Source organism: Typopeltis vanoorti, chromosome 8 (assembly GCF_054136105.1).
Source record: "Typopeltis vanoorti isolate ZY-2024b chromosome 8, IOZ_Tvanoo_1.0, whole genome shotgun sequence".
NCBI lineage: Eukaryota > Metazoa > Arthropoda > Arachnida > Uropygi > Thelyphonidae > Typopeltis > Typopeltis vanoorti.
Window position 1 is genome coordinate 142,151,798 of NC_143556.1, and position 25,130 is coordinate 142,176,927.

Consider the following 25,130-nt stretch of genomic DNA (forward strand, 5'->3'; position numbering starts at 1 on the left):
ATGCTAGTAGAGCTGAGTGAGGAGAAGGGAGTGCAGTTTGTGGGTGTATGGCATGTATTTGAGAGAAGAATGGAATTGAATAAACAGAAGTGCTTGGCATTGGAAACAGTGGTGTTGAGAGATGAATACAAGAGGAACAGGGAAATGGGTGAGATCCCTAGTGGACAGGGAGATATTGCACAGGGAAAGTGGATGATAAAAGCAGTATCAAATGTATGCATGAGGATGAAGAGCATAGAAGTAGAATAGACTGGGATGTGAGTGGCGTAATTGAGATTGAGCAGACATATGTGGTAAAAGGTGATAAAGGTGATTGGTCAAGGGTAGGTTTGGTGAAAGTACTGGTTATAGACTTAAAAGTGAACTGCTGTGTTTATTTACTAATGCCAGGAGTATCAGAAATAAGTGATGTGAAAGGTTTCAGTTATTGAGTTTATTTGCCCAAACTCATTGGAATAAGTTGAATGAAGATGATATCCTAACAGGAATAGAAATGGAAGGGTAGTGTTTTTCCCAAGGATAGAAAGGACATGATGGGAGTGTTGCTGATGATAGGGGAATTATGTCCATATAAGGTAGACACGAAAGAGGGAAATAGTGACAGCGGTTATAAGTCAGTGTGGTGTGAGCTGGAGGTCTACAGGAAGAGATGTTTAGTTGGATGTTGCTATAGAATGTGGAGGATGGCGATGAAAAGTATAAACATCTTGGATTAGTGAACAAAGGAAGGTTGATTATTATGGGTGATTTTAATTATGGCAGTATAAATTGGAATGAAGAGATAGCATTTGGGAATAACGAAAATGAATTTCTTGAGTTCTAGAGAGAAACAACTATCTCAGGCAAAAGTAAAGGAAGGCACATGAGGATGAAGAGTTTTGGATCTGATAATTTTATCAGAGGTTGTAATTGTGAGTGAGAATTAGCACTTTCCTCCAGTTGGTGAGAGTGATCATGAAGTGATCACCTGAGTTATGGTTAGCCATAACCATAACCCAGATGAATGAAGAGTTGAGTGGTAAGAAAATAAATGTAGCTTGGACTTCTCTGAGAAAAGGATATATGTAGAAGTACAAGGCTGATGATTATGACAAGTTTAGGAGATTGCTTGGAGCTATAGCATGGAATGAGGAGTTGAGTGGTAAGAAAATAAATACTGCTTGGAAACTGACAAAGAAACATAATAGCATCCATATGTGAATATATTCCAAAGGCCAAAAGGCTGAATAAGATAGGTGTAAAATGGATGAATGAGGGGATTAAGCATGAAATCTAGAGGAGGAAGAAGACACTTTGGAGGCAGTACAAGATTAATAATGGTAATAATCAGTAAAATGAAGAGTATAAAGAGCAAGCCAAGAGAATCACTGAGTTAGTATGGACAACAAAAGTGCAGTATGAGCAGAAATTAGAAAATCAGATGAAGAAAAACCCTAGAGAGTTTTTAGATATGTAGCAAGTAGAAGGAAGAATGATTATGATAAGATGTTTTTAATGGTTAAAAATGGTAGAATGGTGACTGATGCAGAAGACATTCTTGAGGTATTTAGTGATCAATTTATAAGGGTGTTTCATCCTCATCAGGGTGGAATTTATGAGAAACTCAAGTGTAGAGCACATAGAAGAGGATGGTTTAATTGTGAATGAGCAGGATGTATATAATGAAATAAATAAACTTGGTGTCACTAAGACGATATGATTTGATGAAATATTACCACCTGTCCTAAGAGAATATTCCATGGAATCAACAGGAACATTGGCATGCCTGTTTATTAAGAGTTATACAACAGCACAGGTTCCAAGAGAGTGGAAAGAAGGTAAAATTGTTCCACCGTAAGGGTGGTGATAAGGCTGTGGCTATAAATGATAGGCTAATCTGTATATATAGAGTTGTGGTGCAGGAATGGTGAGATTGGTGAGAAGTAGGATTCAGAAATGAGTTCATTACAGCAGTATTCTTTGTGGTTGTCATCATGGGTTTGTTTAAAGGTAGATCATATTTTACTAACTTATGTACTATAGCAAAGTTGCAAATGTCTTGGACAAGGGAGATGCATATACAGTGGTATACTTTGATTTTGCAAAAGCCTTTGATGGACTGCCATATGACAAGCTGTTAAATAAAATGAAACAGATGGGATTGAATAACAGACTTCTGGGTTGGATCAGTGACTGACAGTCAGATATATATCAGAAAGTTGTACATGGCGGTGCATTATCTTGAAAGATTAAGGTCAATAGTGGTGTGTCTCAGGGATCTGTATTCTGGCCATTGTTGTTCAGTTTGTATAATAATGATATTAATATGGGTTTAGCTGATGATATGCACCTTTTTTTTTTTGCAGATGATGCAAAATTGGGTAGAGGTGTAAAATTCAATGCAGCGTGAATGTTCTCCAATTTTTTTATTTGCATCGATTTTTACAGAGGTCACATCTAGAAAGCTTGTAAAAATAAACTTTGTTATTGTAAATAGAATACTAAAAGCCTATCTATAAAGCCCAAAGGGAATTAGCTTGCTCTCTCGCATAAACAAGGAATGTTAAAATGGTAAAGCCAAGGGCAGTGCCTTGCCATCGGAATGTTATTTGAAGTTAGAGCTCTGATTGTAGTATAAGAGAACCCTTTTGTTTACAAGTTCAGTCTAAGACGACCTTCAAGGTCAGTAGAGAAAGGGGCAGCATGAATCAAACATAATTCCGCAGTCCGGTAAAACTGATTAAAGATGTATGAAAGGGGAGAAAAGAGAAGTCGGCGGAAACATTAGATCAAGAGAGTCACGAGGAAATATTCTGGGGTTTCAATCGCTAACCCAAGGTTCCGTAGAAGACTGAATATAAGGCTAGGATCTTCAACCATCGGGATTGACAATTTTCGGCTAAGACACACAGAAGTTGGGAGGAGAGAAAGAGCAGGAGGTCGATCCACGGCAAATCATCCAGATCAAAAATGATGGTTACCAGAAGTGATTAACTACGGAGGGAGCAGCCAAGCTGGACCCGATGCATTGCCAATCAGACAAATCTGCATGTGCTCCATACACTGAATTCCCTTTGCCCAAAGCTCCAAGACACCGGGAAATCGCGCTTCAGACTCTTCAATCATTCTGAATGAAATGCCAGGGCTCCGTAAAGCTCTAAGGAAAGAACTCAAAACCCGAGATGGAAAAGGAAACTATGGACTCCGAGACGAATAGAGAAGAAGTGCACTAAAGGCAAAAAGAATTCATGTAAGTCAATTGTTGTATATTACTTTGTATGTGATGCAAGGGAACTACCAAAGGGAATTAGCTTGCTAATTCCCTTTGGTAGTTCCCTTGCATCACATAACTATCTTATCACATTAAACTTAGCAGTCCTTAATGGACTGCTAAGTTTAATGTGATAAGATAGTTATAGCCTGAAAATAATTAATGCAATTTTATGGTTGGAATTATTAAGTGTATGGATCAGAGCATAGCAAATTCCTAAGAAGTGATTGGGCAAAATGTTTAATTGTTAATTGTAAGGAATTCTAAGGCTTTATGCTGCATAATTACAGAAAATTACCATAGCGATTCTGTTCTAAATTAGTTTGCTAAAAAATAGTAGTCATAAATTATATTGCAGTGATTTTGTAAGATATGTTACATAATTGTGGAAGTATGCTGTAGAAGTTTGTCATATAGAGTGTAGCTTAAGTTAAAGATATAAGAAGCAACTTCCCTATTTCGTGTATTGTATATTCAGTCTTAGTATTTAATAAACATGCATGTTATTTATATTCAATGAGTACCACCTGATCTTTAATATACAATGCACTGTTTCCAAATAAAAATGATCCTGTGAGCGGGGAAATAAATGATAAGATAGTGAACTCATAGAAAGCCACGACTGTGATTTAATTAAGAGAGGATTTTGTGTTAGATTAGGACATACTGGAAGTACTACTATTTCTTATACCACAAGGAGTCCTAGTGGCACAGCATTTAAATAAAAATAATTTTCTAGTGCTCTCAGGTATAAGAATATAGAGTCACAGAAAGTAGAGTAAGAGATAGAACCAGGAATAAGAAATTAATAATACAGCATAAATAGTTAACTCCAAAGTTTACAAAGGAGCAAAGAAACACCACCGTTTACAGAGGCATGGTTGGATGAGTTTTTTGTACCTCCTACAATAAGTCTGACTTCATGGAGGTTAGATGTTAATAATATAATAGTCAAGCAGATGTTACAGCCTTACAGGAGATCTTAAATAGATTTGCTTGAATGGACAAGTAAGTGGAACTATCAGTTCAATGTTGCAAGGTGTAAAGTTTTGAAATTGTGTAAGCAACAATGTGATGCAAAGTATACACATGGTGGGGAAACGTTAAAGGAGGTAGAGGAGATGAGAGATCTGGAAGTGGTGGATGACCTGAAATTCAGGGGCCACATTGCACAAGTTGTGAAGACACCACATTGGATAATGGCAGTAATATGGAGCACCCTGTCATCAAAGACAGAATGGATCATTACTAACAGAAGAGTTGGAAATCAAAAACACATGGAAAGAATACTGTGAGGAACTGTACAGCAGAGTGGATAAAGAAAATGTGGAGTCCTCCCACCAAGAAAATTTTGATTTGGAACCTTCTCCACTTAGGCATGAAGTTGAAAGAGCAATTAAGCAGCTCAACAGCAATAAGGCCCCAGGTGCAGATGAAATCCCAGCAGAGTTAATTAAGGCCACAGGAGATGGAGGGATAAGAGTGTTTCATAGATTGATTACAAGGATATGGGAGACAGGATCATGGCCTAGAAACTGGAAGAAGTCAGTTTTCATACCACTACACAAGAAAGGTGATATGAAGACATGCAAGAATTATAGAACTATTAGTTTGATATCTCATGCAAGCAAAATTTTATTAAAGATCATGCTAAATAGGATTGAGGCCAAAGTTGAGGCAGAGATGCCTGAGGAACAAGCAGGTTTTAGGAAAGGTAGGGGCACCAGAGATCAGATCCTTTGCCTTAGAAAAATATAAAGAATTCAGACTCCCTCTGGTAATGTGTTTCTTAGACTACTTTAAATCTTTTGACTGTGTTGAGCATGTGAAAATGTGGGAAGTAATGAAAAGAATGGGTTTTCCTCAACACACTATCAGGTTGATAGCCAACTTGTATAAGGAGCAAGAAGCCACAGTAAGAACAGGTGTTGGATTGACTGACTGGCTTCAAGTTGGAAAAGGAGTTAAGCAAGGATGTTTACTTTCTCCTCAGTTGTTTAGTATATATGCAGAGGACATCATGCGTGAAGCATTGGATGAGCTCAAGACAGGAATTACGATAGGAGATAGATTGATCAGTAATCTGAGGTATGCTGATGATACAGTACTCCTTTGTAATGACATGGAAGAACTAGGACTAATTCTTGACAAAGTTAACAAGATCAGTAATAACAGAGGACTTCAACTCAATTCTAGCAAGACAAAGATCATGGTTCTCAAAGGAAAAACAAACAGAGAAGCTCTTGAGAAACAAATGTATCTTAATGGAGAAAGAATTGAGGAAGTCAGCAAGTTTGAGTACCTGGGATCTATTATTAATGTGAAGCATTGCTGTTCAGAAGATGTCAGAAAAAGGTTAGGAATGGCTAAAACAACAGCAGTCAGAAACCTGTCTAAAATCTGGAAGGATGGATCTATCTCCATGGGAACAAAGTTGAGGATTTTGGATGCAGTTGTTTTTCCAACAGCAACTTATGGATGCGAGACTTGGAACCTAAAGAAGTCAGATAAGAAACGGATATCTGCTTTTGAGATGTGGTGTTACAGAAGGCTGTTGAGGATATCATACACTGAAAGGCGTACAAATGAATGGGTGTTAGAAAAGATTAGTAGAACTTTAAGGCTCCTTAAGGATATTGACAGAAGAAAATTAAAATATTTTGGACACATAGAAAGGATGGAAGGAGGACTTCTAAGAACAGTAATAGAAGGTAAAGTTCCTGGAAAAAGAGGCAGGGGTAGACCATCAATGAGATGGATGGATGGCGTGTGTGGAGTGACTGATCTTCAGAGAGTTGAGGCTGCCAGAAGGGCAAACAATAGGACTACATGGCGCGGCCTAGTGTGGAACATCATCGAGCATCGGAGTGACCATACGGCATCTGTAGATGCCCAGTGAACACAGACAGACATGCTGAAATAAATGGGTTATGATACCATTGTATAAGGTATTAATATATGTGGATTATTGTGCACAATAATCATGTGGATTATTGTGCACAAGTTAGTCAGGGGTTGTTATCAGGTTAACATGCGAGAGGGGAGTAGAACAAGAGGTCATCCCTTGAAACTGTATAAGGAAGGAGTGAGCAGAGAAGTGAGGAAAAGGTTCTCTACATGGAGAGCAGTTGGTGAGTGGAATGAATTGCCTGAGTGAGTTATGAATGTAGACACATTGAATTAGTTTAATGCATGATTGGATGAGCTTTGTGTACCTCCTACAATAAGTCTTACTCCATGGAAGTTAATGTTAATATAATAATAATATAATAGAGACATTTAAACTGGTGAGGTTATTTTATCAGATATTACTTAGGGAATTATAAAGAAACTAAAGGTAAGAGAGGAAATAATGGGATATCCCTGGAGGCTGTTTAAAGGAGTGAGGAATAGATCTTTAATATAGAGAATTATGGATGAGTGGAACACATTATTGTATACCCATAGTTCATAGCACTAGGGCTGACAGATTGCCAAGAATAGTCAATTCATGCTGAAGGAGAGAAAAAAATAAAGGATGTACAAATTGGTCACCAACATGTGAAATCATGTGCTTTATAGATAAATATTTTCCAACTATTATACAAGCAAAATAGTTACCACTTTAAAAACTACAATATTCATAAAAGAAAAGTTAATTTTCTGACATGTAATAATGAACAACTCATCCTGCAATATGGATTGATTACCCTATTATCAGAATGGATTCTCCTTCTTATGAGATGCGCAGAGGTATCGAAGGGTCGCACATCTGTGGGCGTACAGTACCAGAATGCATTGTGAATGCTGGAATTGTTAAGGATTTTAAGGATTAATATGATTAATTTGCTGTTGTTGTTGGTTGGTTAAACTTCCCACAATGAGTCTACTGTCCTCATGGAGGTTGATGTAATGATAATCTAATTCAAAATATAGTCATTAAATGATTGCTGACTAGGCTTTCAACATAAAAGGGGGCGCTAGTGGGTCAAGCGCTACGAACGTGTTTTGAAGAGCTCCTGATTCAGATAAGTTTTACTAGGAATAATTAAGTATATATGCGTAATTGTTTAAGTAGGAGCGGCTGTAAACGTTGTACGCTACCGATATTATTAGTGTGGGGTTTTTTTTCTTGCTTAAACTAAATACGAAAACGTTAATATTAGACCTAGTAACCTGCAGAGAAAAAAAAAAAAAAAATGGCGGCGGCATTGTCATTCCATGATTTTAATTTGGATTTCAGTTGGTTCGTTAAGTGTGAGGTCTGTTATATGTATTCCTTCGATTACATAAATGATTTGTGGATGTTTAGTGCGGATGGAAGAAGGGTGTGTGCGAAATGTGACCTGAACGAGGAATTGATGAATGCGAATATGAAGTTGATGACAGAAAGTGCTAGTACCGATTGTGTCGCGAGTGCACGTTTGAAAGAGAAGGATGGCAGGAAAGACAGGCGAAAAAATGTTAAAAAATCAGGAAAAAAGAAAAAGAGCGATTTGACAACCGTAATGGATGTTAAAAGGGACGAAAGTGAGGCTGAAAGAAACGAAATTGAGAGAACGAACGAAAGTAGAAATGGCGTGGTGCAGAAATCCCAAGTAAAAAAAATCGAAAGAATGAATGATAGCGAAAAAAGAATGACTGATGGCGAAAGTTGGACGCATGTTGGAACGAAAGTACTGAACCAAAGAAAGATGAATTACAGTAAAAGTGAGAAGAATGATAGCGAAAGTTGGACGTATGTTAGTCCGAAAGTACTGAAACAAAGAAAGATATGTGAGAGTGAAAGTGAGAAGAATGATAGTGAAAGTTGGATGTATGTTGGACCGAAAGTACGGAAACAAAGAAGGATGAATGAGAGGGAAAGTGAGAAGAGGGTGTCGAGAGTTAGAAAGTTAGAAAGATTTAATGATAGAGTGAATGTGTCGCGAGGTTCAGAAGGTGAATTGGATTGGATGAAGCAAGAAATGAAATGGATGCGGAATGAAATTAAGAGAATTCAGGTGAAAACTATTAAAATAAATCATGATGGCATGAAAGAGTTAACAAAAGATGAGCGAGTGGCGTTGTATGGCGACTCCATTATTAAAGGTGTGCTAGAGGATAAAATGCACAAGGTATGTTTTCCAGACGGTAAAATGAGTAGAGTGATTGAGGCATTGAATATGAGGCGGGAACGAGCAAAAGAGTTAATTGTATTAATTGGTACGAATGATTTGAGAGAGAACAAGGAGCATGTCAGAATGAATGTCAGGAGACTGCTTGGAAAGATAAAGGAGAATAGTGTGATAGGAAGGGTGGTCAGTGTGTTGCCTAGGTATGATTGTGGTGAAATGAGGCGGAGAGCAAGGATTATGAATGATATTCTGGCTGAAATGTGTGAGGAGATGGGAGTACAGTTTGTTAATGTGTGGAATGAGTTTGAGGGACGAAGTGAGCTGTATGGGAGTGATGGACTGCATTTGAGTGGTTATGGTGTGAGTCGCTTGGAGAGACTGCTGCTGGAAGGTAGAGAAGTGAATAGAGAGAATGAATCAGATCGAGAGGGGAGTGATGTGGAAGAGCAGGAGAGTAAGACAGGAGAGATTGAAGGAGTGGAAATGAATGTGGAAGTGAGTGGTATGAGTATGGAAAATGAGAGAATGGGTATGCAAGAGGAGCAGGGAAACGGCAAGGCTCAGGGTGGACAGGGATACACAGCGTGAGAAAGGTGAATGCTTCAAGAGGAGGTGAGAGAATGCGTAGGCAGGAAAGTAATGGGATGATCAGGGATCAAAAGGAAACAGATGGAATTGCAAAGGGTTCTAAAATAAAGAAGCAGAAAGGGAACTGGCCCCAGTCCAGCATGGAGAGATCACATCGAGTGAGTGGTATCAGTGGAACTAGCTGTAGATCCAGAAATGAGTTGTTGTGTTTGTATACCAATGCTAGAAGTATAAGAAACAAGGCGGATGAAATGGTTGCACTAATTGCATCTGTGCACCCAGAGATTGTCGGAATAAGTGAGACATGGTTAGATGAGGATGACATCCTGACAGGAATCGAGATGGAAAGGTATGATGTGTTTCGTGAGGATAGAAGGGGTAAAAAGGGAGGGGGAGTGCTATTGATGATAGAGAAAGAGTTATGTCCATACAAGGTAGAGATGCAAGAGGGTAATGGGGCCAGTGGTTTTGAGGCAGTATGGTGTGAGATAGAGGTGAATAGAATCAAATACTTGGTGGGATGTTGTTATAGACCTGGTAATGTGGATGGTGGTGATTGTGAAATGTATAGTCAAATAAGCCAAGCAAATAAGAAAAGGGAGATCATTATGAGTGATTTTAATTATGGCAATATAGACTGGAATGAAGAGATAGCAACTGGAAGTAAAGAAAATGAGTTTCTTGAGTTTTTGAGGGATAACTACCTCAGACAGTATGTAACAGAGGGCACAAGAGGATTAAGGGTCTTGGATTTGGTCATCTCATCGGAGGATGTAATTATCAATGAGGTATCAAATCATCCACCAATTGGTGAAAGTGACCATGAGGTGATTACTTGGGTGGTTGCCAGTAGTGCAAGGACCCCTGTGAAAAAAGGGTATATGTGGAACTACAAGGGGGGTGATTATGAAGAGCTCAGGAGACAGGTGTAGCATGGAATGAGGAGTTAGCTGGAAAAGAGATCAATGCAGCTTGGGGGATTTTCAAAAAATATTTAGTGGATGCAATGTCTAAATGTATACCACGGGTGAGAAGGTTAAATAAGTTAGGTGTGAGATGGATGAATAAAGAGATTAAGCATGCAATACAGAGAAAAAAGGCATTGTGGAGGCAGCATAAGAGAAGTGGAAGTAACCAATTTCATGAGTTCTACAAAGGCCAGGCAAGGAGAGTGACTTGGTTGGTGAGAGTAGCTAAAGAGAGGTATGAACAGCAGTTAGTTAATGAAGCTAAAAAGAATCCTAGGGAGTTCTTTGGATATGTAGCCAGCAAAAGAAAGAATGATTATGGAAGGATGACATTGATTGGAGGAAATGGTATAAAGACAGCTGTTGCAGAATCTGTGGTGGAGATACTTAATGAGCAGTTCATAAAGATCTTTCAATCTTGTGAATGTGACTTCATGGAGAGATTAAGAGCAGTTGATGATGGGGAGGAGAGACTGACTGTAAGTGAGCAAGAGGTGTTTGGGGAGTTGAGTAAACTAGATGTAAATAAGGCTGTGGGACTTGATAATATATCACCGCGTATTCTGAAGGAATGTGCCAGAGAGTTGACACCTGCCTTGACATATTTTTTTAATACAAGTCTTGCACTTGGTCAAGTCTCTAAAGAGTGGAAGGAGGGCAAGATTGTGCCACTTCATAAAGGAGGTGATCGAACTCAAGCATCAAACTATAGGCCTATCTGTGTGTCAGGTGTTGTGGTTAAGTTGTTGGAGAAGCTTGTGAGAACTAGGATCCAGAGTTGGGTTGACAACAATGGTATAATCTTTGATGGACAGCATGGTTTTGCTAAAGGGAGGTCGTGTTTTAGTAATCTACTTACTTATTACAATAAAGTGACTGCTTCCTTGGAAGCAGTCACTTTATTGTAATAGGAGAAGGATACACAGAGGAGAAGGATACACAGTAATATACTTGGATTTTGCAAAAGCTTTTGATAGAGTACCTCATGATAAGTTGACAGTCAAACTAGAGCAGATGGGGTTGGATATTAGATTAGTGCATTGGATTGGAGACTGGCTATCTGATAGGTATCAACAAGTTGTGTATGGGGGTGCAATATCCAGGTAAAGGAAAGTCACTAGTGGAGTGCCTCAGGGATCTGTTTTAGGGCCATTACTATTTAACTTGTATATTAATGATATTGGCGAAGATTTGGATGGAGATATTCAGTTGTTTGCAGATGATGCAAAGTTGGGACGAACCATAAAGAGTAGTGAAGATGTTGTGGTCTTGCAAGAAGACTTGAATAAATTGAGTGATTGGGCAAGCAAATGGGGATGTGAGTTCAATGTTGCAAAATGTAAGGTTTTAAAATTTGGAAAACAAAGATGGGATGCAGAATTTATGCTTGGTGAGAATATATTGTTGTAAGTAGAGGAAATAAGAGATCTGGGAGTGATAGTGGATAAGGATCTAAAATTTAGGGGACACATCGCCAAAATTATGAAGACAACACAAAGACTTCTGGGAATGATGAGGAGGACACTGACGTGTAGAAGTAGGGAGATTCTTGTTCCATTGTATAAGGCTTTGATTAGGCCACACTTGGACTATTGTGCCAAGATTTGGTCACCTGGTTTTCAGAAGGATGAAGAGAAGTTGGAAAGGGTAGGGTCCAAAGGCAATTGACTAAGGTAGTTTCTGACCTCTGGAATGTCGAGTATGAGGAAAGATTGAAAAGATGTAATTTGCAGAGTCTAGTGGAGAGAAGGAAGAGGGGAGATATGATAGAGACCTACAAGTTGGTAAGGGGTTGTTATAGGATCAATGGTGGAGAAGTTCTACAGAGAATAGTGGGAGATCAGGGGAGAACCAGAGGTCATCCCTGGAAACTGTATAAAGAGGGTGTGAGTAGGGGAGTGAGAGGCAGGTTTTTTTCGTGCAGAGTTGTGAATGATTGGAATGCCTTGCCTGAGAGTGTGGTGTCTGCTAGGAGTTTGAATGTGTTTAAGACCCGGTATGATGAGATATGTGTGAGATAAAAGGACCTCCTAGATGAGTCTTTGACTCCATGAGGTCTTGTTTAATAATAATAATAATAATAATAATATATCAGTGAACAAGATTTATAAGCAATTGTAATCATAGGAAGAAATGGTACAACATGCACACAGATAAAACCATATATCAGAAATGTACATCAATCTGAAAAACTTCAAAACCCAGACACACCAAACTCGTTTGCAGCTAACTTAGGCTAAATTTATACTCTAAATTATTATTATTATTATTATTATTATTACCACCCCAAGACCTCATGGAGTCAAAGACTCATCTGGGAGGTCCTTTTATCACCCACACAGTTCATCATACCATGTTTTAAACACATTCAAACTCTTTGCAGACACCACACTCTCAGGCAAGGCATTCCAATCATTCACAACTCTGCACGAAAAAAACCTGCCTCTCACTCCCCTATTCACACCCTCTTTATACAGTTTCCAGGGATGACCTCTGGTTCTCCCCTGATCTCTCACTATCCTCTGTAAAACATCTCCAGCATTGATTCTATAACAACTTGTAGGTCTCTATCATATCTCCCCTCTTCCTCCTGTCCACCAGACTCTGCAAATTATGTCTTCTTAATCTTTCCTCATACTCGACATTCCAGAGGTCAGAATCCACCTTAGTCAGTCTCCTTTGGACCGTTTCCAACATCTCTTCATCCTTCTGAAAACCCAGTGACCAAATCTGGGCACAATAGTCCATGTGTGGTGGCCTAATCAAAGCCTTATACAATGGAACCAGAATCTCCCTACTTATACAAGTCAGTGTCCTCTGCATATTCCCAGAAGCCTTTGTGTTATCTTCGCAATTTTGGTGATGTGTCCCCTAAATTTTAGATCCTTATCCACTATCACCTCCAGATCTCTTATTTCCTCTACCTCCAACAATATATTCTCACCAAGCAATGTATAATAAATCCCTAATAATTACTATCAAAACTTGTCTATTTTCTTTCACCTCACACTGTACAATACTTTGCTGTTTACCTTCTAGCAGGCAATGCAGCCATTTGATTTTATCTGTGGTTTTGATTTCATTGGAAATTATATCAGAGACTTAACTGTTGCATCCCTGTTCTTAAGGACTGTGTAGCAACATAAGATGAGGAGTGATATCTCTCCCCAAAACATTTACAGAATTCAACCTGGTCTTCTGTGAATTACATTAGTATTTAGAACTTGACAGACTTAACATTTCACTTAAATTCAGTAATCATATGGAGGTAAGATAGTGCCATTGCATAATGGTGGAATGGAGGCATCAAACTATAGACCTGTTTGTATTGACATTTTGGAGAAATTGGTAAGAACTCGTATACAGAATTGAGAAGATGAGGGCAATATTATTTGTGCAGGCGAGCATGACTTTGTTAAAGGATGCTCTTTTTTAGTAATCTGGTGACTTTCTACAATAAAGTAACGAGTTCTTGTAGATAAACTTATATGTTGGTTACACGTGACTTTAAATTTCTCAGGAAATGACAATGTATACTAAAATATTAATCAAAAAATTTAAATCAACACTTTCCTATATTTCGGCAATGTTACATTGCCATCTTCTGGGAGCATAAAACTATGATATGTGCACGCAGGCACTAACAACAAGCAAATGAGGCTGAAGAAGGCAACTGCCGTTGGTCTTAGAGTCCTGAAGGTGCCCCTTGGCAGGCTAAATTGGATTGTCTTGGCTGTTGAGCTGATGTTCTAAGGATGCAAGCTTCCCAAATTTGGGGCAGTCTCATGCACCCAAATTTGTTGAAATTTGGCAAGTTCCTTATAGTTGAGGCTGATTCCAAGAACAATCTTTCATATTTATATTTGGTGTGGTGTAGTAAAGTGGCTTTCTTCCAACGTATTCTGTGGTGGGTATCTAATGCATGGTCTGCAAGTCATAAGTGACTGTTTTGATAAAACCAGATGTGGCTTTGTGTTCAGAAAGCCTGATATTAGCTATCCTGCCTGTTTGGCCATAATAGGACAGTTTACAGCTGCAAGGGACCTGGCATATTCCAGGTAGGTCTAGGAAAAGTGACTGGTCTTTGGTGGAGCAGATAAGGGATGTCAATTTCTTATGTGGTTTGTAACAGGTAGTCAGGGCATATTTTTTTTCGGATTTTTGTGAGATTTTCAGACATGCTCTGGATATACAGAATAGTGATAGATTTAGTAATCTCTGTTAAAAGGGAGGGGGGTAACTGGTTTTAATATTTTCTGGATTTTTTTGGGGTTGTAGCCATTGGCTAAGAAGGTGTTAAGGATATAGTTAGGTTCAGTAATTAGGGTATTGTTGTCTGAACAGATTAATTTTGCCCTGTTATATAGGGTTTTTATAATCCCATTTGTTGTGGGGGTGGGGATGGTGAGATTGTTGGTGAATGTATCTACCTGTATGGGTTGGTTTTCTGTAAACAGAAAGTAAGGGATCCAGCAGGTTGGTATGTAATCAGAGTGTCTAGAAAAGGGATACTGTTGTTTTCTTTTTCCAAGGTGAACTGGATTCTGTGTGTGACAGAAGACAAAGGAATGGGGGGTATGATTGGGACAACTGCTTTTGAAGGGTTATTGTCAGCTTAACACTGAAGACACTTTGCATGTTGTAGAACGAAGAGAACGAGCAAGACAAGAGGCTCTCCTTGATTGTTTAAGTGTGTTAAGAAGTTGTCGAGTGTGTCGTGGGACACTTCATATTCACTTGATTGAGTTATACTGGATGAAGTGGAAGAAGCAAGGGATCTTGGGATAATTGTGGATAGAGATTTGAAATTCCAAGGACATATTACAAAGGTTGTATAGACATCTCAGAGAATTGCTGCAATGTTGAGAAGGACATTGACAACAAGAGATAAAAGTGTGGTGATCCCATTGTGTTAAAGCTTTGATTAGATTGCATCTGGATTTCAGTGCTCAGTCACTGGGATTTGAAGGTGAAGTAACCTTGAAGAGGGTGCAGAGATAGATAACAAAAACGATATCAAGTGTACAGTGTTCAATTATGAGAATAGACTGAAAGCATGCTGACTGCAGAGTTTGGTGGACAGAAGACAAAGGGGTGGGGGTATGATTGGGATGACAGCTTTTGAAGGGTTATTATCAGCTTAACACTGAAGACACTTTACATGTTCTAGAACGAAGAGAACGAGCAAGGACAAGAGGCTATCCTTGGAAGTTACAAAAGGACAATGTGAGTAAAAGGTAAGAAGTGAGTTTTATGATATGGAGAGTGGTAGGAGCATTTTTTTCTATGTGTGGTTCTCACCCACAAAAAGTTATAAACCTAGAGTACATTTTGTAATTTTTGTACACAAGTTCCATGTTTGTTCTCTAGAAACATGAAACTTTTCTACAAAAGTTCCATGTTTCTAGAGAACAAACATGGAACTTTTTCAAGCCACTTGAGGCCTCCAACAAGCAGTGTTGGTAGTCTCACACCAGGTAATGAAATTCATCTCCCACCTAAAGACAATCACAAACATCCACAGTGGGATTCGAACTTGCAACCTATTGGTTGGAGAGTAGGTATGCTAACTACTTGGCCAACAGCAAATGCATGGAATGCATAGCCTGAGTGATTGGTGAAAATGCAAACAGTGGATGAGTTTAATGAGTGGTATGACACTTTATATTGACTGATGTTGGTCATGCACGATGAATCTTAGGACATGGAGGTCAAGAAAATAACTTTATTTTGTTATTGCTATGGACCATTATATGAATAATGGTGCATAGTCCATCTGAAAAAAATTAAGCAATTACATCATTTTTTTTATCTCACTTAATTATATAATATATATTTATTTATTTTACCTTTTGCTAATCCTATAAGTGGCTGTTTCCAGTTCTCCAGATTTTGAATTTTGAACAGTAGCTCTTTTAAGCTGCAAGATTTGTATTTCATAAATGCAGTATTTAAATATGTAAGATTTCATATCATAACAGTATATGACAAGATCCTTAGTTGATCATACACTACATTTCTAATCCTTGAGTTTATTTTAAAGAATTCTTTATAATTAGAAGTTTAAAATAAATTCTAATAATAACACATTAATATAATTACTGTATTATTATTATTAGAGAACAAACAAAGAATCCTCTTGAGTCAAACTCAAGAGGATTCTTTTTATAAATGGGTGTTTTCAGTTGAAGGTGGCAACGTTTATACACTTGGAAACATGTTTTTCATCGGCAAAACAGGAAAATCAGCCAGAGAACATGTGTAGTTAACAGACAGAAAATTATGTTATTGTTTAGCTGTAGGTGGTATAGTGTGGAACAGTCTCTTGTAATGAGTCTTTTAAATGTGGAGGTACCATAATAATAAAAATGTGAATAAATTCACCTTGAGCGGACATACACAACAATAAGTCTTATTAATCAGCTTATTGCTGACAGTGATATGTTCAGATTTGTCCAAGGTACAAGAGTGTACAGAGGATTTGAAATAGAAAGTGACTGTGTTAGTATTGAGCAGAATAAGAATGAATAAGGATATGATGTGTTTCATGAAGACTAAGGGCAAAAAAAGAAGGGTGAGGGGGGTAGTGTGGTTGATGATAGAAAAAGAGTTATGTCCATACAAAGTAGACATACAAGAGGGAAATAGTTCCAGTGGTTTTGAGGCAGTATGGTGTGAGATAGAGGTACATAGAATGAAATACTTAATCAGATGTTGCTATAGACCTGGTAATGTGGATGGTAGTAATTATGAAATGTATAATTAAATTAGCCAAGCAAATAAGAAAATGATCATTTATGGCAATATAGATTGGGATGAAGAGATAGTAACTGGAAGTAAAGAAAATGAGTTTCTTGAGTTTTTGAGGGATAACTACCTCAGACAGTATGTAACAGAGGGGTACATGAAGATTCAGGGTCTTGAATTTGATCATCTCATCAGAGGATGTAATTGTAAATGAGGTGCTAAATCACCTTCCAGTTCATGAGAGTGACCATAAAGTGATTACCTGGGTGGTTGCCAGCAGTGTGAGGACCTCTGTAAGAAAAGGGTAATGGTGGAACTACAAGTCTGGTGATTATGAGGAGCTTAGGAGACAGCTTGCAGGTGTAGAATGGAATGTGGAGTTAGCTGGAAATGAGATCATTGGCTTGGGGGATATTCAAGAACTGTAGTAGAAACAATGTCTAAATGTATTACAAGGGTCAGAAGATTCAATAAGGTAGTTGTGAAATGGATGAATGAAGAAATTAAGCATGCAATACAGAGGAAAAAGGCATTATGGAGGCAACATAAGAGCAGTGGTAATAATCAATTCCATGAGGATCACAAAGACTAGGTAAGGAGGGATGACTTGGTAGGTAAGGGTAGCAAAAGTGACGTATGAGCAGCAGTTAGCTAATGAAGCCAAAAAGAATCCTATCGAGTTATTTCGATATGTAGCCAGCAAAAAAAAAAAAATAATAATAATGATTATTGAAGGATGACATTGATTGGAGAAATTGGTATGAGAATAACTTGTGGAAGATATAGTGAAGTAATGAGCAGTTCATAAAGGTCTTTCATTCTTGTGAATGCATCATGGAGAGATTGAGAGAGCAGTTGACGATGAGGCGGAAAAACTGATTGTAAGTGAGCAAGGGGCATATGGGGAATTGAGCAAATTTGTTGCTAATAAAGCTGTGAAACTTGATAATATATCACCACGTATTCTGAAGGAATGTGCCAGGGAGTTGATGCCTGCCTTGACATATTTTTTTAATATGAGTCTTGCATTGGGTCAAATTAGTAAGGAGTGGAAGGAGGACAAGATTGTGCCACTTCATAAAGGAGGTGATAGAACTTATGAATCACATTATAGGCCCATCTGTGTGTGTCAGATGTTGTGGCTAAGTTGTTGGAGAAGTTTGTGAGAACTTGGATCCAGAATTGGGTTGACAACAATGGTATTATCTTTGATGAACATCATGGATTTGCTAAAGGGAGGTCATGTTTTAGTAATCTACTAACTTATTACAATAAGGTGATGGCTTCATTGAACAGAGGAGAGGGATACAGTAGTATACTTAGATTTTGCAAAGCCTTTTGATAGATTATTGCATGATAAGTTGATAGTGAAAGTAGAGCGGATGGGGTTGAATATTAGATTGGTGCATTGGATCGGAGACTGGCTATCTGATAGGTATCAGCAAGTTGTGTATAGGGGAGCAATATCTCAGAAGAGGAAAGTCAGGGGTCTGTTCAATCTGTATGTTAATAATATTGGCAAAGATTTGGATGGGGATATTCAGTTGTTTGTAGATGATGCAAAGTTGGGACGAACTATGAAGACTAGAGAAGATCTTGTGGCCTTACAAGAAGACTTGAATGAATGAGCATGGGAATGGGGTGTGAGTTTAATGTTGCAAAATGTGAGGTTTTAAAATTTGGGAAACAAAGATGGAATGTAGAATTTATGCTTGGTTGGGATATATTGTTGGAGGTGGAGGAAATAAGAGATCTTGGGGTGATGGTGGATAAAGAACTGAAATTTAGGGGACAGATTGCCAAAATTGTGAGAACACAATTTCTGGGAATGATGCAAAGGAGATTCTTGTTTCATTGTATAAGGGTCTGATTAGATATCAAGAAAGGTTGACAAGATGCAATTTACAGTCTCGTGGATAGGAGGAAGAGGGATGATATGACAGAGACCTACAAGTTAGTAAGGGGTTGTTATAGGATGAACATTGAAGAGATTTTACCAAAAATGGTTGGAGATCAGGGAGAACCAGAGGTCATCCCTGGAAACTGCATAAGGAGGGTGTGAGCAGCAAAGTTAGCAGGTTTTTTTTTGTATGCACAGTTGTGAATGATTGGAATGTCTTGCCTGAGAGTGTGGTGTCTGCAAAGAATTTGAGTGTGTTTAAGATATGGTAGGATGATCTGTGTGTATGACAAAAGGACCTCCTAGATAAGTCTTTGAATCCATGGTGTCTTAGGATAATAATAATAACCTACTGCAAAGAATTGCATACTGAAGATTTGAAAAAGAATCACTCATCTCTCAGAAGCATAAGGCAATGTGCATAAAAGCAGAAAATTAAGAACTTCCTGGTGGAAACAGTTTTTTAAAGAAGCAATTGAGGAAATGAAAAAAATCTTATTAATTAGTAAGTCAGCATGTGTTCTTTAGAGCAAGCTGTTGGAAAGCCAAATTATATAAAAGTAGTTAAACAAAAGTCATGAGAAGATTTTAGAAAGAATATAGAACAAAAATATGAAGGTGAAGCAAATTGGTTTGTTGATCATAAAGATGGTATAGAAGGGAATATTCTTTGGATCCATAGAACCAGAAGACTTGTTGCAGAGGATACTCTTACAGATTTCAGTGCATATCATACCTCTCCTTCTAAACTTTCAGCATTGGAGCATAGATCACCCACTGTGGCAGTGCATTTCACTCATTTCAAAAATCCTCTTTTCACTTCCTGAAGCATATGATCCTTATACAGTTTTTTTTTTTGGGGGGGGGGGGATATGACTCCTCATTATCTCAGAATCTATTAGATTATGAATATATCTTTCTGTATCTCTGATAGGTTCCTCTCATCAACTTATATGCATCAATCATATGATCTCTTCTCCTGTCTGCCAAACTCAGCAGACTACATTTTCTTAATCTGTTTTTCTATTCAACATTCCAAAGTATTGAGACAGTCGGCTAAATGTGTACAGAAATCTGGCCAAGTAAAGCAGAAATGAGCACAGAAAAAAAAAAAACTAGTAAGGAAAGTTACTAGTGGTGTGCCTCAGGGATCTGTTTTAGGGCCATTGCTGTTTAACTTATATATTAATGATATTGGTTAAGATTTGGATGGAGATATTTAGTTGTTTGCAGATGATGCAAAGTTGGGACGAACCATGAACAGTAGAGAAGATGTTGTGGCCTTACAAGAAGACTTGAATAAATCGAGTGATTGGGCATGGGAATGGCGATGCGAGTTCAATGTTGCAGAATGTAAGGTTTTAAAATTTGGAAAACAAAGATGTGATCAGAATTTATGCTTGGTGAGGATATATTGTTGGAGGTGGAGGAAATAAGAGATCTGGGGGTGATAGTGGATAAGGATCTGAAATTTAGGGAACACAGCCAAAATTGTGAAGACAACACAAAGGCTTCTGTGAATGATGCAGAGGACACTGACTTGTAGAAGTAGGGAGATTCTTGTTCCATTGTATAAGGCTTTTGATTAGGCCACAGATGGACTCTTATGCCCAGATTTGGTTACCTGGTTTTTAGAAGGACGAAGAGATGTTGGAAAGGGTCTAGAGGCAACTGACTAAGGTAGTTTCTAACCTTTGGAATGTTGAGTATGAGGAAAGATTGAGAAGATGCAACTTGCAGAATCTGGTGGATAGGAGGAAGAGGGGAGATATGATAGAGACCTACGAGTTGGTAAGGGGTTGTTATAGGATCAGTGATGGAGAGGTTCTACAGAAAATAGTGGAAGATCAGGGGAGAACTAGAGGCCATCCCTGGAAATTGTATAAAGAGGGTGTGAGTAGGGGAGTGAGAAGCGGGTTTTTTTCTCATGCAAAGTTGTGAATGACTGGAATGTCTTGCCTGAGAGTGTGGTGTCTGCAGAGAATTTGTGTGTATTTAAAGCATGGTATGATGAGGTGTGTGTGTATGATAAAAGGACCTCCCAGATGAGTCTTTGACTCCATGGGGTCTTGGGTAATAATAATAATAATAATATAACGACACTGAACTGAAACCCTTCCCCATCTGCGCTAAGTATTGTTTTAAAGTCCTTGAAGCCATCACCATGTCAGAGTTTCATAAAATTGTTCTCAGTTTTGCATCATCAGCAAATAATTGAATATCTCCTCTGAAACCTTGAATTGTATCAAAAACTATGTAAGTTATATATAGAACCTCTCCAGCAACAGCAGTCCTTGAACAGAACCTTGTTTGTAATCTTTTCCTTTTGAGATATTGCATCCCCATATAACCAGTCTACTGGCTGGATTGTTCATCTCAATTCTACTAATATCAACAGTAGTTTGTCATATATATATATATATATGAATATTCATTCTCTGTCCAATAAACTTGTCATCTCATTATAAAACATAATCCAGTTACTGAAACAAAACCTTTCCTTAACAAATCCATGCTGCTCTCTAGAAAGATTTTTGATCTCACTCCTTAACAACTTTGTCATTGCACCTAACATACAGACTAGCATATAGTTGGGCATTAATGACTTGGATTTTCTGTTATCAGTGACACTCTTTTATTCTCTCCACTCTTCTGGGACTGTTGCCAAGTTAAACATCTAAGTCAAGGGCAATGTCAGCTGCTTTTCCCATTCCTTTAATATGCATGATAATATCCCCCTACAATCCCAACATCAAGTTTACTTAAAATTTCAAACACTTCACATCTCTGAACTGCTAGTATGTCTTTTTTTTTTTTCCCTACTACTATCGAATGCACTTCTCAACTTCCTAGCATGAAATACACAGCTTCATCCATTTCACCTCCCTTACACTCTATTTAATCATCCTAACTTTAGAAATATAATCTGACTTTATCACCAGTAACTGATCTTGAATGAAATCCCAGGCTTGTAATGCCTTGCTGCTTCAACTGATCATGTCATTGCAAGGTCACTAATCTTTTTTCTTCATTCATCATTGTCTACTGCTCTGCAATATTATTAATATATTCATATTGTTAATAGCATTTTAATGTAATATTATATTAATAACTTATTATTAATCTGTTATTAGTATTCAAGAAAGTGTAAATAGAGTCATTCTCAGATGCTATTGTCATTAAAACAGACTGGGAGATGAGAGATAAACATATAAATTATTTTTAAACTCTAAATTCGCTTGAAAAATTGACTCGAACTACTTCGTAATGGCCGCGATATGTCAAAATCAATTTTGGTGCAATAAACAAAAGACGTGTCACAGACGTCTTTGTATGAAATTCGTTTGAAATTGACGTGAACTTCGTAATGTCTGTGATATGTCAAAATCAATTTTGGTGCAATAAACACAAGATATGTCACAGACGTCTTTGTATGTTAACAGGTTAACAAAACAAGTGTTTGAAGCAAAAATGAGTGGTCAGAGAGAAGCATGTGGTGTGATATATAGTGTTGGTGTAAGTAGTGTGAAAAGAGATGGTGGGATTGGTCATCTAAAAAAATATGAAAGTATAGTGATGGAAGTGCTGTTTTGGTAAGTAAGAAAAGAGCAGTGATAAAAGTGTGCCTAGTGGATTTTCGTGTGGGCTGTTATAGTATAAGTTAGACAGATACACCATTATTAGTTTATTACTAATCTTTTTTATTCTTATTATTATTACTTAACACCTCCAGGGAGTCCAAGGGACCCATTAAGGGAGGGCACCTACTCTACAACTCTATCTCTACCCAATCCATCAACTACAATGAACTGCAACTACCATCATCTACACCAGAGTTTCCCAAACTGTGTTCCGTGGAACACTGGTTCTGTGGATGGTGAATAAGTGTTTTGTGAATAAGAAGTTCTCCTGCAATTTGTCATTTTAGTTCATGGAGAACTTCTTATTCATACACAATTCTGTGTGTGAATAAGAAGTTCTCCTGCAATTTGTCATTTTAGTTTACTAAGCATTTTTCATGAATAAATATTTTATAGTGGAAATATTCTGAGGAGAATAATATTCGTGAATATGTTGAAAAGCTCAGACCAAGAACGCCTAATAACATCTGTGTAGCAAGTTAAACATGGACGTATTCATGAATTATCGTGAATTTTCACACATCGAAACCTTTCAACATTTGGGAAAGGGAATGTTTATGACCGGTCATAAAAAAATTGCCTGCAAGCGGATTATAACAATGTATCCTCTGTTCTCAAAACTGAAGGAAATGACATCTGTGTAGCAAATGTCAGTGACCAAGTGCCATATTTTTAATCATGGAAATATTCATGTATTATCGTTAATTTTCACACATCAAAACCTTTCAACAATCGTGAAAGAGAATACTGCTGTTTATGACCGATCATAAAAATTGTCTGCAAGCCGATTACAACAATGGGCTGCATATCCTCTGTTCTCAAAACTGAAAGAAATAACATCTGTGTTGCAAATGTTAGTGACCAATCAGCAAAGAAGTATAAAGAAAATTTTTCCACTAAAATTGAAGATCAAGGTAGTTTGTATCCAGTTCTCAAATGTAGTAATACTGAATAATTTCTTTGCAAGTTCATATTGTAGGGTGAAAGTTTTGAAACCGTAGTGCCATATTTATTTTAAAAGTAATAGGCCTGCAGATGTAAATTTTAATATGAATAAGAGACAATGGACTTTGTTTAATTTTGGTATTAAGAAATCTCTTATTGAAGATGTTTATGATGCAACAGATAGCGAGTCATCCACCACCAGCCTACAAAGCGATCTCCAGGACATACAAAAGGAGGGGAAAACTACCAGCACACATGAGAAAAAGTCTGCATTCACTCATAAGTACTTATAACGATATTATAAATTTTTGATGATCAGAATGGAATATGTCAATGAAAATCAGCACAAATTAATTTAATGATGTTTATGTTTAATTAATTATTAATTAATAATAAAAAATCAGCTAAATTAACAAATAATTATTAATTAATATGTTACAAAATAGTCAACGTGTTCTGTGAAAATTTCAGGATTTGTGAAGTGTTCTGTTGTAGGAAAAGTTTGGGAAATGCTGATCTACACTAACACCATCTACCGTCCACCATCATCACTGGTATTTTCACAGATAATCACAAACATCCATGCCCATGGCAGGATTCAAACCTGCAGCCTTTTGGCTGGAGAGCCATGATTCATCCCATGTTCAGCTAAATGAAAAATGAAAAACCAACCAACCTTTGCTAACAAGGTTGGTCGATTGGTAGAGAAATCTGGCAATTTAATGTGAATCTTGTGATAAAGCAAATCCCAAAAGAATGGAATGCAGGAAAAATTATTTCACTTCATAAAGGGCGGGAGAATAACACTAAGGCTACAAACTATAGGCCAAGCTGTGGGTGTAGGGTGGTTGCTGTTAAGGTATTAGAGAAGTTGGTGAGGACTAGGATATAGAAGTGGATTGATAATAGCAGTATTCTGACCATCATAAAGAATACTGCTATTATCAATCCACTTCTATATCCTGAAGAATACTGAGGGAGGTTTATGTTTCAGCAATCTGCTTATGTATTACAACAAGTTGATAAAGGAAATGCATATACATTGGTGTACTTAGATTTTTCAAAGGCCTTTGATAGACTGACACATGAGAAGCTGGTAGATAAACCAAAATAGATTGGATTAGATAACAGACTAGTAAATTGGATAGCTGATTGGCTCTTGGACAGGTATCAGCAGGTTGTATATGGAGGAGTTGTATCCCAAAAGATGGTCACTAGTGGAGTGCAACAGGGGTGTGTTTTTGGACCATTGTATGTTAATGACATTGAGACCAGCTTAACTGGAGATGTACAGCTATTTGCTGATAATTCAAAGTTGGGGAGAGCTATGAGAAGTAGGACAGATGTCATGGCCTTGCTAGAGGATCTGAATAAACTGAGTGGGAAAATGATTGGAGCTTCAGTTTAATGTTGAAAAATGCAGGGTCTTAAAATTTGGTAGGCAAGGTTGGGATGCAGATTATACAATTAATGGGAGAAATTTTGAAAGCAGTGGAGGAGATGAGAGATCTGGGAGTGATGGTAGAGTTTTGAAGGTTAGGTGGTCACATTGCTAAAATTGTAAGAACATCCCAATGGATTATGGCAATAATCCATTGGGATGTTCCATCGGGTTCAAGGCTATCTGGTGAAAAGATGTGCTGTTAGGAAGCTCCTGAAAGATTGAGTTTTGTTGATTTTTTTGAGGGTTATCTTAGATTTATTGGCTTATTTTTAGTGCATTATTGTAGTTTTTTAGTGTATTTATTATACTCCAGCATTTAATAATGTAATTGTAGAAATATTATTAGTTTTCACTACTCTTAAGAATGGTGCTGAAAGCTCGTTACAACGGTGTAGCGTCTAAAGCTCAAATTGAAATTGTTACTTCCGAGGAGATCATTGTCCCAATGAGCAAAAGCGTTATTTCAGTGATGACGACAATTAATCTGATTATAAGCTGACATCCTGATTAAAAGATCTTATTAGAAAACCAACCAGAGAATTAGAAAAAAT

The 25,130-nt window shown here is 37.6% G+C and overlaps 2 protein-coding genes across 6 annotated transcripts in view; one reads left to right on the plus strand and one right to left on the minus strand.

The window, feature by feature from the left end:
- LOC150104397 (NAD(P)H pyrophosphatase NUDT13, mitochondrial-like) overlaps window positions 1–25,130 on the plus strand; it is a 581,172-nt gene that overhangs the window by 194,205 nt on the left and 361,837 nt on the right. The gene's annotated exons all lie outside the window — the stretch shown is intronic.
- Window positions 1–25,130, minus strand: part of LOC150104398 (prolyl 4-hydroxylase subunit alpha-1-like) — a 356,969-nt gene that overhangs the window by 163,915 nt on the left and 167,924 nt on the right. The window contains exon 8 of the mRNA XM_090396472.1: window positions 15,752–15,822. Within this exon, the coding sequence (XP_090252598.1) occupies window positions 15,752–15,822 (71 nt within the window). The remainder of the gene's footprint in view (window positions 1–15,751; window positions 15,823–25,130) is intronic.